The sequence below is a fragment of the Talpa europaea genome, assembly GCF_964194135.1.
Source record: "Talpa europaea genome assembly, chromosome: 15".
NCBI classification, from domain to species: domain Eukaryota; kingdom Metazoa; phylum Chordata; class Mammalia; order Eulipotyphla; family Talpidae; genus Talpa; species Talpa europaea.
In genome coordinates, this window is record NC_140083.1 from 17,273,311 (window position 1) to 17,287,616 (window position 14,306).

General features: G+C 35.8%; 1 protein-coding gene across 1 annotated transcript in view; it reads left to right on the plus strand.

Moving 5' to 3' along the window:
• FGD6 (FYVE, RhoGEF and PH domain containing 6) overlaps nt 1-13,129 on the plus strand; it is a gene marked incomplete at both ends in the record, with an annotated part of 95,875 nt that extends 82,746 nt beyond the window's left edge. Inside the window, 7 exons of the mRNA XM_084254927.1 lie at nt 1,363-1,465; nt 1,791-1,937; nt 3,397-3,499; nt 5,516-5,676; nt 10,003-10,131; nt 10,915-11,063; nt 13,093-13,129. Of these exons, the coding sequence (XP_084111053.1) occupies nt 1,363-1,465; nt 1,791-1,937; nt 3,397-3,499; nt 5,516-5,676; nt 10,003-10,131; nt 10,915-11,063; nt 13,093-13,129 (829 nt within the window). The remainder of the gene's footprint in view (nt 1-1,362; nt 1,466-1,790; nt 1,938-3,396; nt 3,500-5,515; nt 5,677-10,002; nt 10,132-10,914; nt 11,064-13,092) is intronic.
• Nucleotides 13,130-14,306: the final 1,177 nt, after the last annotated feature.

Below are 14,306 nucleotides of genomic sequence, written 5' to 3' on the forward strand. Positions count from 1 at the left end.
ACCTTCTATTGGAAGGCCTTTCCCCTTCAAGATGTGTCCCACTCAATGGGAAAGTGGTGCTTATTTTATACAAGCTTGCTTTTCATAAAGTTAGTCTACAAGTTATTTTCCATAAAGGAAAAAGAAATACTTGGTTTAACTGTTTTTTTGATCTGAGGTAGCTGCTAATTTTTCTGCTAACCATGTTAGAAAAGGAGATCTAGGAAGTCTCCACTCAATGCTGCAGGCAGATGTGTGTGGTCTGGGAGAAATGCTTTATCAAGAGCTGGCAAACATTGTTTGGCAGAATCCCACATAAGAGAGCCAGGAATGATTAAATGGAAGAACAGCTTATGTGACATGATTTGCACAGTCAAATCACATTCCATGTGCTCCCAGGGCTCCAGAAAAATCAGTAATTCTCAAATTAGCCATCTGCCTCTATGCTTTCTGTTACCTCTTCTTGTGAAAAGTGGGGAGAGGAGAGTGTTGTGCTTTATGAGTGTTTAGTGGGTGCCTGAACATATGTTCTTATAGTATACTTCTTCAGAGAACATGAATAGAGGTCAGAGATGACAGGGTGGTGAAGGGTTCAGTCTTTCTCCCCACTTTGGTTTGATACCAATTCATCATTTAGTATCTACTGCAAATTATCTAACATTTCAAATCCTTAGTTTCCTTATCTGTAAGCGCTGATGGTTAGTGGTGATGTTGGGATTTGGGGGGAGGTGTGTTTCAACAAAGCAGAACGAGAATGCCTTTTTCTATACAGGCTGTTCACCTGTTTGGCCCTTTTCCATCTAGGTTTGAATCAGATAGCTCTTAATGAACTGAGGGTAGAAACAGAATGTGGTAAATAAATAGGTGGAAGAGTTGTGGTGATAATTGCAGACTATTTCTCTTATCAACCACTCCTTATACATCTGTTATGACACCAAAAATATATTCCTTTACCCTTTTAGTCATCTGAAAATAATTACATTTCAGTAATATTAATGTGTATTTGAAACTTCATTCCTTGGAATATTTTTAAACTCTGGGGTTATGTCCCTGGAATCTCCTTGGTTACATAAATAATCATAATTAATTGAGTGTATAGCATTTCAACCAAACCAAAATACTTTCATATATAGGAGACTCTGAAAGCCATCCGATGTAAAGCAGCACTTCAGGAAAGGAAAAAAGCACTGTGGTTGCTAGTGATACAATGACATGTGTTCTCTAATGTCCCTCTGATTGTTTGCGCACATAAACCTCAGACTGGCTGCCTGTGGCCAGCCTTCTTGGAGGGTGGGGGACTCTGTTGCCATGGAAGAAAGAAAAGAAAAGATATGGAATAAAAGCTGACATCTGGTTGATGGAACCTTCTTTTGCCCCCAACAGTTCTGCCACAGAGAGGGATGAATGGCTGGAAGCAATCTCCAGATCAATAGAAGAGTATGCCAAGAAAAGAATCACATTCTGTCCTACTCGGAGTCTTGAGGAGGTATTGTCTTTTCCTGATTTCATTTTCAGAGTGCTTCAGTTTTTACCTTTAGGAGACTTTTCCCAGGGGTTTAGGAAAGCAATATATGTTTCACAAAGGACTGAAGGTAAGTACATAATTTCAGAACTAAATATCTTATTAAGGTCTAACTATAATTCTAGGGTAGCATAGAGTGTATCATATTTTTTCTAGTCATAAAAACCTCATTGTAGAAAATTTAGAAATTAGAAAATACAATATAGCTTAACGAAGAAACTAATGAGGATGTGTGCATGGAGTGTGTCAGTGTGCATGGAGATAATCAGAAGCCCTTCTTCTTCCACAGGCAGACTCAGAAAATAAAGAGGAAGTTAGTCCTCTTGGATCAAAGGCTCCCATCTGGATTCCTGATACCAGAGCCACAATGTGTATGATCTGCACAAGTGAATTTACTCTGACCTGGAGGCGACATCACTGCCGGGCCTGTGGAAAGGTTGGAGGAGATAACACCCATCTCCATTGCGATATTAAAAATACCCGGCTGCACCTTTTGTAGCATCTCTTAAACCATTGTAGGAAAACAAACCAAGATACTGAGGCTTAGTGGTGTTTTCTCTAAATATTTAGGCAGCAATCTTTTTTTTTTTAATAATAAATTTTATTTTTATATTCCCCATATAATTGCAACCCCCCCATTCTGACCCCAATCCCTCCCCTCCCGCCCCCCACCCCCCAAAAAAGTGTCTCTGGTTCATAGTTTTCCGTTGATTTTGATTTTCACTTTCTTATAGTTATTCATTTTCCTGGTCCCTCACTTAAGTTTTCTAGATTCCTGCTATGAGTGAGACCATCCGGTATTTTTCTTTTTCTTTCTGGCTTATTTCGCTGAGCATGATCCCTTCCAGCGCCATCCATGTTGCTGCAAATTGCATGTGTTTATCTTTTTTGAATGCTGAGTTATATTCCATGGTATATAGGTACCATATCTTCTTGATCCAGTCATCTATTTTTGGGCATCTGGGTTGTTTCCAAAGCTTAGCTATTGTAAATAGTGCTGCTATAAACATAGGGGTGCAGGTGCTCTTTGGAATTGATGTTTCTGTGTCCTTTGGGTAAATACCTAGGAGTGGAATTGCTGGATCCTATGGAAGCTCTATGTTTAGTAGGTCCAGAAATCTCCACACAGCTCTCCATAGTGGTTGGACCAGTTTGCACTCCCACCAACATGCAGAAGAGTTCCTTTTTCTCCACACCCTCATCAACATTTGTTGTTGCTAGTTTTTTTAATATGAGGCAGCAATCTTGTTAGGGAAGTTACCCTCTCCTACCTCTGGGCTACTTTAGAATGCCAGTAATAGACACTTTTCATTTTTAAAATACCCAAGAAATTCACAATAACCAGACCCCCACATTCATAGCTAATTATTTAAACTCTATCTAAATGCTGAGTATTTCATAAGCAGGACATTCAGAGTGGAAGTTCTCCCTAGTGATGTTTCTAAGTCTAATCACCTCATTAGTAAAGTGAGCATCGTGACAATGACATGAGAGTTATGGTAAAGATTAAACTAGTGCATGTAGAGAGTGGTCAGCACAGGGCCACACACCTCATCTAGACCAGCTGCCTGGTCGCCTCAGTTGTGAGGATACCAGCGATGACCTTGATGATAAATATAGAGGACTTACTGCATGCCAGACACTGTTCCAAACATTTGCACATTTTAACTCCTTTTATATATTATTTTATGTAATAAGCACTCAGTAATAATCTGTGACCTTTTCATCTTCAAGTGTAGTTTTGTGAATTCACTTCCTGCCTAAACTCCATGGCTTTTACTGAAATTCAGTGACTGAAAAAAGGTTTGAAATAGAGACAGCTCTATACTTGTAATATAGCTTATGTTTTGGATACCAAGGTTATTCTAAATGAAATAATCCCAATGTGTTTTCAGATTGTATGTCAAGCTTGTTCATCAAATAAGTATGGCTTAGATTACCTGAAAAATCAACCAGCAAGAGTGTGTGAACATTGTTACCAAGAACTGCAGAAATTAGGTAATATATCAGTAAATATTTAACTGAAAATCCCTTTATTCTCTACATGCTAAATGTAGAACTGTAATCACAGGGTGAAGTGCTTAAAACAGTTACAAGGGAATTTTAATTTTCAATGATTTAAAGTTTTCTATTTTCACAGCAGTGTGCTCACAACAAATTATTTTTATGTATCTGAAAAATTATTCTCTTTGAAAATCTAGGTGGTGGTTTATAATTATAATTTTGGTCAGTTGGACTTTTTTTTTAAATATTTATTTATTTATTTATTTATTTATTTATTTATTTATTTATTTATGCATATAAGAACTGGGATATAGGCCAGCAGTGAGGGGCGGGGGGTGAGAGGATTCACCAGCAACAGAGTGGGGAGCAGAACAGGCGGATCCACTGACATACACTGCTGAGGGGAGCAGCGGGCGAGACAGGAGAGGTCTGCTGCGCCATATGGGTTAGCTCCCTGGCTGGGGATTGAACTAATGTTGCCGTGGCTGGTGATGGCTTGATAGCACCGTGTCTCTAACCCCTGTGCTACCAGGGAGGCCCCAGTTGGACTTATTAAGTGAGGTTTTATTATACAACTAAACTAATTTATGTACAAGAAAATAGAAAATAATGTATCTGCCTACTTATCACTCAAAGATATTCATCCTTATAGTTTAGAGGAATGCAGCTAGCTGGGCTGCTCAGGTCTGTATTTTGGGATAAGATTAATTAAATTTCTGAAGGCCATCCGGATATAAATTTTTAAAAGATTAGCCGTTTGTTATTGGCTATACATTTCCCAGGAAAATACATCCTTTGCCAGCCTTTATGTTGCTCCCTCTGTTCTAAGGTTATATAATGTAGCTGCAACACTCACAATTCATCTTTCTGGCCTCCTTACTCTTCATCCACACCACTTGCTCTTTAAATCTTGTCAAATTTATCTTTGAAAGTCTGTCCTTTTCCTGATTTCTTTATCTCTGACTTATTCAGTCCTTCATAGCCTAACATTTTATAATTTCCTAACTTTATTTTCTGCACAAGTCTTTCCTTCTTGCTACTGCCACATTTATTTTTCTAAATTCATTCTGCTCATTTCATTCCTAGCCCAAAAAGTCTTCGATTTCCATCTCTAAACAAAAGCCCTTGGAGCCAGTCTTTTCTTCTCCCAGCCTTGTTATTCTCCTAGTAAATGATTTGTTTTTGCTTTTGCTTAAGTTGACATCTCTCTGTGGGGTGTTTTTCCTCTCTTTTTGCCTGGACACTCCTACTTTATCTTATTGGTGAACTCAAACATCTCATCATCTTCCCAACTTTCTCTGAACTTTGCAGTCCCAACAATTGCTTCCTCATTTTGTCCCATAACCCCCTTTCTAGCGCTTGTTATTACTTGGTCTGGTATCTTCAAAATAAACAATGTTATTAGATTGTTTTTTAAGTCAGGAGGGAAGTTTTTCTTTTAAACTATTTATTTTTTTAAAAAATATTTATGCATACAAGAGCAGGGGTACAGGTCAGAGATGCGGGGGTTGAGAGGATTCACTAGGGACAAAGCCAGGAGCAGAATAGGCAGACTGACTGAAATACACTGCTGAGGGGAGCAGCGGGTAAGACAGGAGAGGTCTGCTTCACCATGTGGGTTGCTCCCTGGCCGAGCAGGCATGGAACTCGTGCTGCAGAGGCTGCAGATAGCTTCATAGTGTGGTGCTTAACCCCTTGCGCCACCAGGGAGTCCCAGGAGGGAAATTTTTTTTAATTGGCATGATGTTAGCATTTTTCACAATTCTGAAGGCATAAAAGCATAACTCTTTCATATGTTTTACATATAAAAAGTATAAAATATAGGTCATAGAAAGTCTTGCTCCCTTTCATTTTTGGTCATCCATCTTCCTTTCCCAGAGGCCCCAGTGCCATCAGTTTCTTCAGTATCCTCCCATAGATATTTTATGCAACAATCTTCATTGATTTGAATTGAATTGAATTGCAGAATGCTTATCATTGGCTCTATAAGTGTACTTTATTTTTTTTTAGATCACCAGCACTCCCCTAAGATTGGATCTCCCAGAAATCACAAATCTCCTAAGATTGGCTCTCCCGGAAATCACAAATCTCCTTCAAGTGCCTTATCATCAGTCTTACATAGTATTCCATCAGGGAGGAAACAGAAAAAAATTCCAGCAGCTCTCAAAGAGGTAACTGATTCTATTAAACTTGCAACCTGATAGAAACTAAATTATTTATATGCATATAATACATTATTTTTCTTTCATAGAGCAAGATGTTATTTCCCACTGCTATTAAGACATGGTAGTGATAGATGTGGCTGATGCCTTACAATATTGCTTGATCTCCCTTATGACCTGAGTCATTTAGAAATGGGTGTTGATGAAATGTTTGGAGACCATTTTCTCACAATGATAGAAAGATAACTTGGACACATGTGAATTTTTTTTTAATTATTTGAGGAACCCTCCTTACCAAAGGGAAGAAGTTAATAGAATATTTTGGGTACTTTATTAGCATTTACTGGTCTGCACAATTCCTTATTTGCAGACATTTGTTGGTTATATATAGCTGGTGTCACTGATAATAGGTTTTCTTCCCTTTAAATTTAAAGGAAAAATTTAAAAAGTGGTAATAGCTTGCACACTAAGATATGCCAGTGGCATAATCCACAGACCTCACTGATATCCCCATTCCTCAAATTAAGGTGTTTCATCAACCAGTGTCAGAGATCTGAGAGCATTCCATGTCTTTGCCTATTCTGGATATATCATCTAAGCGGAATCATGCAACTGACCTTTTGTGGTTTTTCTGGCCAGTCCCATTCTGATTAATTTACAAGTCAATTCCACCTCTGCTAGTTTGGGGCCAGCAGAGTAGTTTTAATTTTTGTTCTCTTGGTACTATGGTGGTGTTCTATCACAGAGAGTAGAAACAGACACTCTAACAATTTGAACAAGACTACATTTCTTATGTAAAGTTGAGTGTATTCCAACATAGCAATTGAAATTATAGGAAGTGATTTATAGCCAATGTCATGAAATAGCTCTTATTAGACTTAAATTTCTATTTTCCAAGTTTCATATGAAACTAGTTAAGCCAGTTCAGTGAGTACCACTGAACTACCTCTTCTATCACTCATTTTCTGAATCTAAATCTACATGCAGAAAGTTAAAGTTCTTAATGAGTTGAAGTAGTCCCTGTGATTTTTGTCTCTCCAGGCTGATGCTACAGTTTATGAAGACAATTCTTATACTTACTCCCCTGTAAGCTCCACAACATTGATTACAAAACTCTTTATAGACTAGACTAGACTCAGCCTAGATTCTAATTGCAGTTTTCACCAAGCCAGATAATCAGGCTTTCCAGCTTCTATTTCCTTTGACTGTGGCCATTCCTTCCATTACTCCGCTGGTTCTCAAAGCATCCTCTAGACTAGCAGCATTGGCATTATCTTACGAAGAATGCAATTTCTTGGGCCTTCCTGAGGTCCACAGAATCAGAAACATTAACCAGCACTCTGGGTGATTTAAGTGTATGTTGACATTTGAGAATCACTGCTATACCCTTTGCCTTCAGTCTGGGGCAGTTAATGTATCTAGTTAAAAAGTCAACATGTTCTTTGGAAAGCTGTGTTCTTTTTGTTGTTGTTGAATTTCAGTTGAGGTGAAATTTAAATGAGGTACAGTTAACCACTTTAATATATATAATTCAGTGGTATTTAGTGTACTCAATATTGTACAATTGCCACATTACTCTAATTTCAAAATATTCATTACTTCATAAAATCACCCTGGACCATGAAGTAATCAGTTCTATTTCTTTTTCCCCTCACTCCCTAAAAGCCATTAATCTTTAAGTTTTTGTCTGTCTGAATAGAGCATAGAAAAAGAATCATGCAATATGTGACCTTCTGTGTCTGGCTTCTTTCATCGCACACAGTGTTTTCAAGGCTCATGATATGTTGTTTCTTTTTGTCTTGAATAATATTCCATTATATGTATATACCACAATTTGCCCATTCATCTCTTGATGGACATTTGAGTTATTTTCATGTTAGGTTATTATGAAAAAGTGCTACTATATACACTGTACACAAATTTCTACATGGACATAGGTTTGGGTATATACTTAGGAATAAAATTACTTGGTCATAAAATATTTCTATTGTTTAACTTTTTGAGAAATGGGCATTATATGTTTATTCCAGTAATGTTCAGTACTTTTAGAAATTCTTCATTTTTAGAATTATATTCAGAGACTTATATTCATTACCCTCAGTAATGGCAGACTATATTGCTTGAGTTGGGTTTGACTTTTTTATTTTTAAAGATTTATTTTTATTTTATTCATTAATGCATTACAAGAGCTGGGGTGTAGGCCAGAGGTGTGGGGGGGGGTGGTATGAAAAGATTCACTAGAGACAGTGGGGAGCAGAAGAGGCAGATTGACTGAAATACACTGCTGAGGGAAGCAGTGGGCAAGACAGGAGAGGTCTGCTATGCCATGTGGGTTAGCTTCCTGGCCAGGAATTGAACTTGTGTTGCAGTGGCTGCTGATGGCTTGATAGTGCTGAGACTTAAACCCCTTGTGCCACTAGGGAGACCCCTTGACTTTTTTAAACGATCCAATCACTGGAAGAAAGTTTTGAGTCAGGTGATTAAGCTGTTAGCACCAATTTATATTTTTAAAAAAGATAGTAGAGGACTCTGGATGACTGTTCAGTATTTTAATTGATCTACTTGTATGAATAGTACAAGGACAGTACTATACTGAGCAAGAATAGTAACACTTTATATAAGTACCTATGTATGTATATGTGTACATGCATGCATATACATGCATATACCAACATATGTACATAGTAGTATCCCAGCATAACTACATTTTAAGCAAAATGTCACTGAAATATTAACATTATAGTTTTTTTTCTGATTAGTTGGTAGTTTTATACAGATGTATTTCTTTATATACAAATTTACTTGTACATATTCCTAACATAACATTATGTATTAAATTTTCCAATAAAAATATATAATCCCTTTCAAGAAATGTGTAAGAAATTCATAGAATTCATCAAATAATACATGAATAAAAATATAAATAGACCCCACCTGTATTTGTTTTCTACTGCTATGTAACAAATTAGCACAAATTAAAAAAAAAAAGGCTAATTAGAACTTAACATATTGACTTAAAACTCCATATTTTTTCTCTCAGGAGTCTAAGCACCACTTAGCAGGGGCCACTGCAGTACTGCAATCAAGGTGTTGACCAGTGTAAAGTTCTTATCTAGAAGCTGGCTACAGAAGGGTCCAAGTTCATTCAAGTTGCTGGCAGAATTCATGTCTTTGTAGTTGTAAGACTTGAGGGCCCAGTTTCTTAACTGACTTTTGGCTGGAGATCACCTCAGCTCCTTGCCACGTGGACCTACCACTATGACTGCTAACTTCTTTAAAGTCAGCATGGGAGAAGGTCTCTAGAGCTACACTGCTAGCAAGATATGGAGTCTTACTTGATATAACAAAATCATGGGGATGCCATGGCATCGCCTCCATTACATTTTATTGATTAGGAGCAAGTCACAGGGCACAAGTCACAAGCTGCCCACACTCAAAGGGGAGGTGATTGTACAGCAGTATGATTGTCCAAGGCAGGGATACATTTCAATTGCCAGATTATAATCATTAAAAGAGTACTATCTTGGGGCTCCCCTGGTGGCGCAGTGGTTGAGTGCTGGGCTGCGAAGCTGCCCGCAGCCTCTGCTTCGCAGTTTTGATCCCTGCCACCGGCAAGGGTCCCACATGGCTTGACAGACCTCTCCTACCATGCCCGCTGCTCCCCTCAGCAGTGTATTTCCTCAGTCTGCCTGTTCTGTTCCCTGCTCTGGCTCTGGTGAATTCTCTCACCCTCCTGTGCTTCTGACTGTACCCAGTGCTTGTATAAGTAAAAAAATAAATCTTTAAAAAAAAAAAAGAACACTATTTTTTACCTGCTTTAAAAAATCAGCCTTTTTTAAAGCAAAAATAGGCTTCTTTTGGACCAAAGAATGATCTGTAAATCATCTCCATTTTCTCTTTACCTTTCTGTTGATGCTATTTTAGAAGTCTGAGACATTATTTTAAGATGGAGTTAAAAGGTTTAAGTAATTTTCCCTAACAGCCAAAAAAAGAGGAACAATCAACAACATACACAGTTCCAGAAGTGCAGCTTAAAAAAGTATTGTTGACCCTCGGAATTATTTTTCATCTCCTGACAACACAGCATGTAGGTAAAACCACAAAGAAATACATACATAAACACATGCAAGCACAGTTAAACCAGGTAAAATTTTAGAATGCTTGTTAATAGTAATATTCAATTTGTATAGCAGCAGATTTTGAAAGTATACAATTTTATTGTGAAATGTATTATTATGATTATTGCTTTTAGCACCTAATGATTAAAAGTGATTTTTTTTACTTTAAACATTTGTATAAAAATCATTAAGTCGTGTATGGGCTTTGTTTACCTAGGTATCAGCAAACACAGAAGATTCTTCTATGAGTGGCTACTTGTACAGATCAAAGGGCAATAAAAAACCTTGGAAACACTTCTGGTTTGTCATAAAAAATAAAGTGCTATATACATATGCTGCGAGTGAGGTAAGAGTAGTTTTGGGTCTTATTTTGTAATGCCAAATGGAAATATTTAAAGTATTTAATTATTCCATTTGTTTTAGGTATGCTTTTTGTTTTGTTTGCTTTTGGAGAGTGGATGGTGCTACTGTGTTTGTGAAGTGTGTTCTTGCATTGTACATAGAAAGTACATACACAAAAGTGTGAGGAATTTTCCATAGAATTAAAATGCAGTTATATTTGATGTATGTGACTATACCGCTTCACTAAAGGCAGAGGTCCTTAACCTTTCTGCAAAGTTGTCTTGGGTGACACTCCCTAGACTGTTCCCAGATTGTGTTGATCAGGCCATCAGCCTAAATAACATAGGCTTTGTTTGGGTTATAAATTATTTGTTTGTTCTTTGTAATGCTATCTTCTATCTGATCACCCTTTGTGCCAGCATCCTATGGAAACCGCTGCTCTAGTGTTTGAGCTTTTTCTTAGTGGGATGGGGTAAATTACTTACCTTTCTGAGCTGTTTTCTCCATCCATAAAATGAAAGTAATATAATTATCTACATCCCATGGTGGTCGTGGAATATAGTATAATGTGAACATGTTAAAAACACTGTCTAGCATAGTATCTGATTCATAAGGTAGGTGGGGTGGGGGCTCAGTAAATATTGTTGGATAAATGAAAAATGAAAAAGTAATAGTTATTGTTTTATGTATGTGTGTATAAAACTAGCACTATATAGATCAAGAATTTGCAAATCTGAAGTTGACATCAATTAGAAAATGCATCACCATTTGTATTTTTTAAAATTAGGACGTGGCAGCTTTGGAGAGTCAACCTTTATTAGGATTCACTGTCACTCAAGTCAAAGATGCGAATTCAGAGTCTAGAGTATTTCAGTTATTGCACAAAAGCATGTTATTTTATGTATTCAAAGCAGATGATGCTCACTCAGCTCAGAAGTAAGTAATTTAGACTTATTTTTCTTTTACAAATGAGAAGTCAAGTTGTTACTTTAAATGATTGGTTTTAAAATGACTTATTTTCATGCATGAGGAAACTCAGAATTTCAATCAGAGATTCAAATTAGAAAGATTTAACATTATGCAAATTCTTCAGAAGTATTTTAAAAACAAGGCATGAGTATATGAAATATTTTTAGGTGACAGAGGAGCAAAGAACATAGGTAGTTTTGTCCAAAATATTTTGTCCAGGCATGACCTCTGAGGAGGCAGCATACTGCTGCTCAGCTGAAAGGGAGGGAAAAGGAAGCTGAGGCATTTGACCTGCTTCAGTGAGAGTAAAAATCTTTCCTTCAAACATTCCAGGACTTTGGCAATCCAATGATTCAATTGTCCCATGGAACAGCAGGAGTTTAAACAGCTGCCTGCTAACTTACTTCTTTGGGAAAAAGGTCAAACACATTAAACAGCTCCCATGCTGTTACGAATGACTGAGTAGAAGGAAATGGTTATCACTGTAGATGGAACAGGCTGAAACAGTCTCTTCAAAATTCCATGAAGAATATTTATTTAGATGTCATGAGATTGCTTAACACAGAGAAATCTGGAAATCTGGACCCTTTCTGAACAAAACAGTTCACCTTTCATTTAATTTTTATTTAGGCCTCACACTTTTATTTGCACTAAGATGTCCTCATTATTTTGTCAATAGTTTTCAAAAACACATGCAGAATGAAAAGAATGCTTTAAGGAAGGCTTGCAATTTCTTAAAACAAAATCAATGTACCAGGATTACATATTTCTGAGTATTAATCAGGTACAATGTTACTAATAGTCTACAAGATCCCACCCACACACACACACTCAATTTATGTTTTATCCAGCTGTGTAAAGCTGTTCCTCCACATAATTCCTTTTAGGTATATTTTTAAATTATGTTACTGAAAAAAAGGTCACTATTTTTTCTGTAAAAAGTACTTAGATAAAATAATTGGCCTCAGTTTCTGGTAGGTATTATTTCTTGTAATTTTCACCTGGATTTTATCATTGTGTTGATAAAGTTACTGCTTTTGAATATACATCTTTTGCTGATATTGTTGACAAGGTAGAAATCCCTCCAAGACTGAATTTATTTGGGTAATGAAATCAGCTTACTTGTACTTTAGGATAACAAAGAAGTAATAAATTTCTCTTTGAGGTCATTAATATCATATGGGTTGCTTTTTTGCATATAATAGAATATTAAGATGTATTTATTGATTTTAATGGAAATGTTGGGGCCTTTGAAAAGCCTTTTATGCTATAATTGTATGCCTTTACATTTAAAATATTTAAATTAAAAATTATATCCTTCAAGTTTGAGCAGAATTTGTCATAGGCTGCATTTACTAATTAAATTGAATGATTTCAAACATTCATAGTAAGTTCAAAAGCAATTACATTACTAGGGATGTACAAAGAGACTACCAGAATGTCTCCTGAATAATTGCAGCTGTGTGCATTGTTAGATAAATTTTGAAACAAAAGAATTTTGCAAATACTTCTATGAAACTGTAAGACATTTTTATATTGCATGCAAAATTTTGACCAACTGGGAATAGACTATATATTAGATTCCCTTCTATTGAAAATAATGGAATAGATCTAGACTTTGGTTGCCCCAAGAAACTCTCATTAGTACAGTTAAAGGAGGCAGGAGCATAGCTAGTGCTCCTAAAAACAGAAAGGGAGTTGAAATAAAGGCCTTTGCAGACATAGACACTTCCAAAACAATTGAATGGTATCATTAGGACTTAGAGCTTTTGCATGAGATAGCTCCTTCGTCATGTCTCATAGAACCGAAATGCAATTTTTAGGCCAAAATTTGGGCCAAAATACCAAATAAAGATACTTTCCATATTTTCAGAATTCTAGTTTGTTATAGAAAAGATCTTAAATACAGTGTTAAATTAATTTTATCCACAGGTACACTGTTATATATATTGGAAGACTGCATTTTACAAATCTAATGAATTTCCCTTATCATTAGGTGGATAGAAGCGTTTCAGGAAGGCACAATATTGTAGCAATATTGGTTTCATCTCTTCTGTGATTCTAAAGAAGGATGGAATTTCATCAGAATGGAGTAAATGCAATACAAAACTTTAAAAAATGGACACTGCCAAGATATATCCAACCCAAATCTTCATCAATTATAGGAAATTATTTTGTTAAGTATAAGGTAATTTTTTAATGTTATTTTTTTCATGTATGTTATTTATTAAAATTTTGATGTTTACTTAATGGTCAGAATTATTTCTGAGACTCACACTGAATTCTAAAGTACTTTTTTTTAGAGTCCACAAAACTTATTACTTTATACTATAGTTGTTTGCCACAAGGTCTACACTGTTTTCTCAATGTGTTTTACAGTGTTATATTGTGACATTCTCACTAGTGGTAAGTTTGGTAAATAAAAACACACATAACATCAAGGAACAAATTTCCATGCAGTGTTTGGTTTAGAAATTGTTTATTATACAACTGATGATGAAAGAAATTTAAGTTTTTGAATCAAACTTAACTGAATTTTTATATCTTTTAATGAAAAAAACACATAACTTCTACCTCAGTAACTATGAGTGAAATTCCAGTGAACTTATATAAGTATTTCTACTGTTACATACCCTTTGGCATGGGATAATGTGACATCATCAAGGAATCACAGCAAAGGGACAGAATCTGAATTTTTACTTAACGAACTATGAATATGATAGAGGATATTTTCACTTGCAAAGGAACATAGATAATCAATTTTAGGGACTGTACATTAAATTCAGTCTTCTTGTTAGCAATGCAACACAGCATAAATGTACTTTTTTAAAAAGCTAAATATGGCTAAGCATTATATTACATAATGTCTGTTGCTATTGTAAAAGTTCTGAGTCCAAGTCAATATTGTATTTGTATCTAAAATGAATGTTACATTTCCTACAACATTGTGCTTTCAAAAATAAACTGGAACTACCATATCAGAGAAGCACAAATTCTAAGCCAGTTATTAACTGAAATTATATACTCTCTCTTAAAGGTTTCAAATACCATTTTGTGTTAATTTTTTAAAGAGTTTTGTTTAAAAAAATTATTTCTTTGGCCAATTGTCAGTGCATCTCATCAGGAAAGATTTATATTCATAAATTTGGTGCATTTATTTTACCATGAGCTATTTTGTATATAAAATTATTGATTAGCAGAAGAACAATG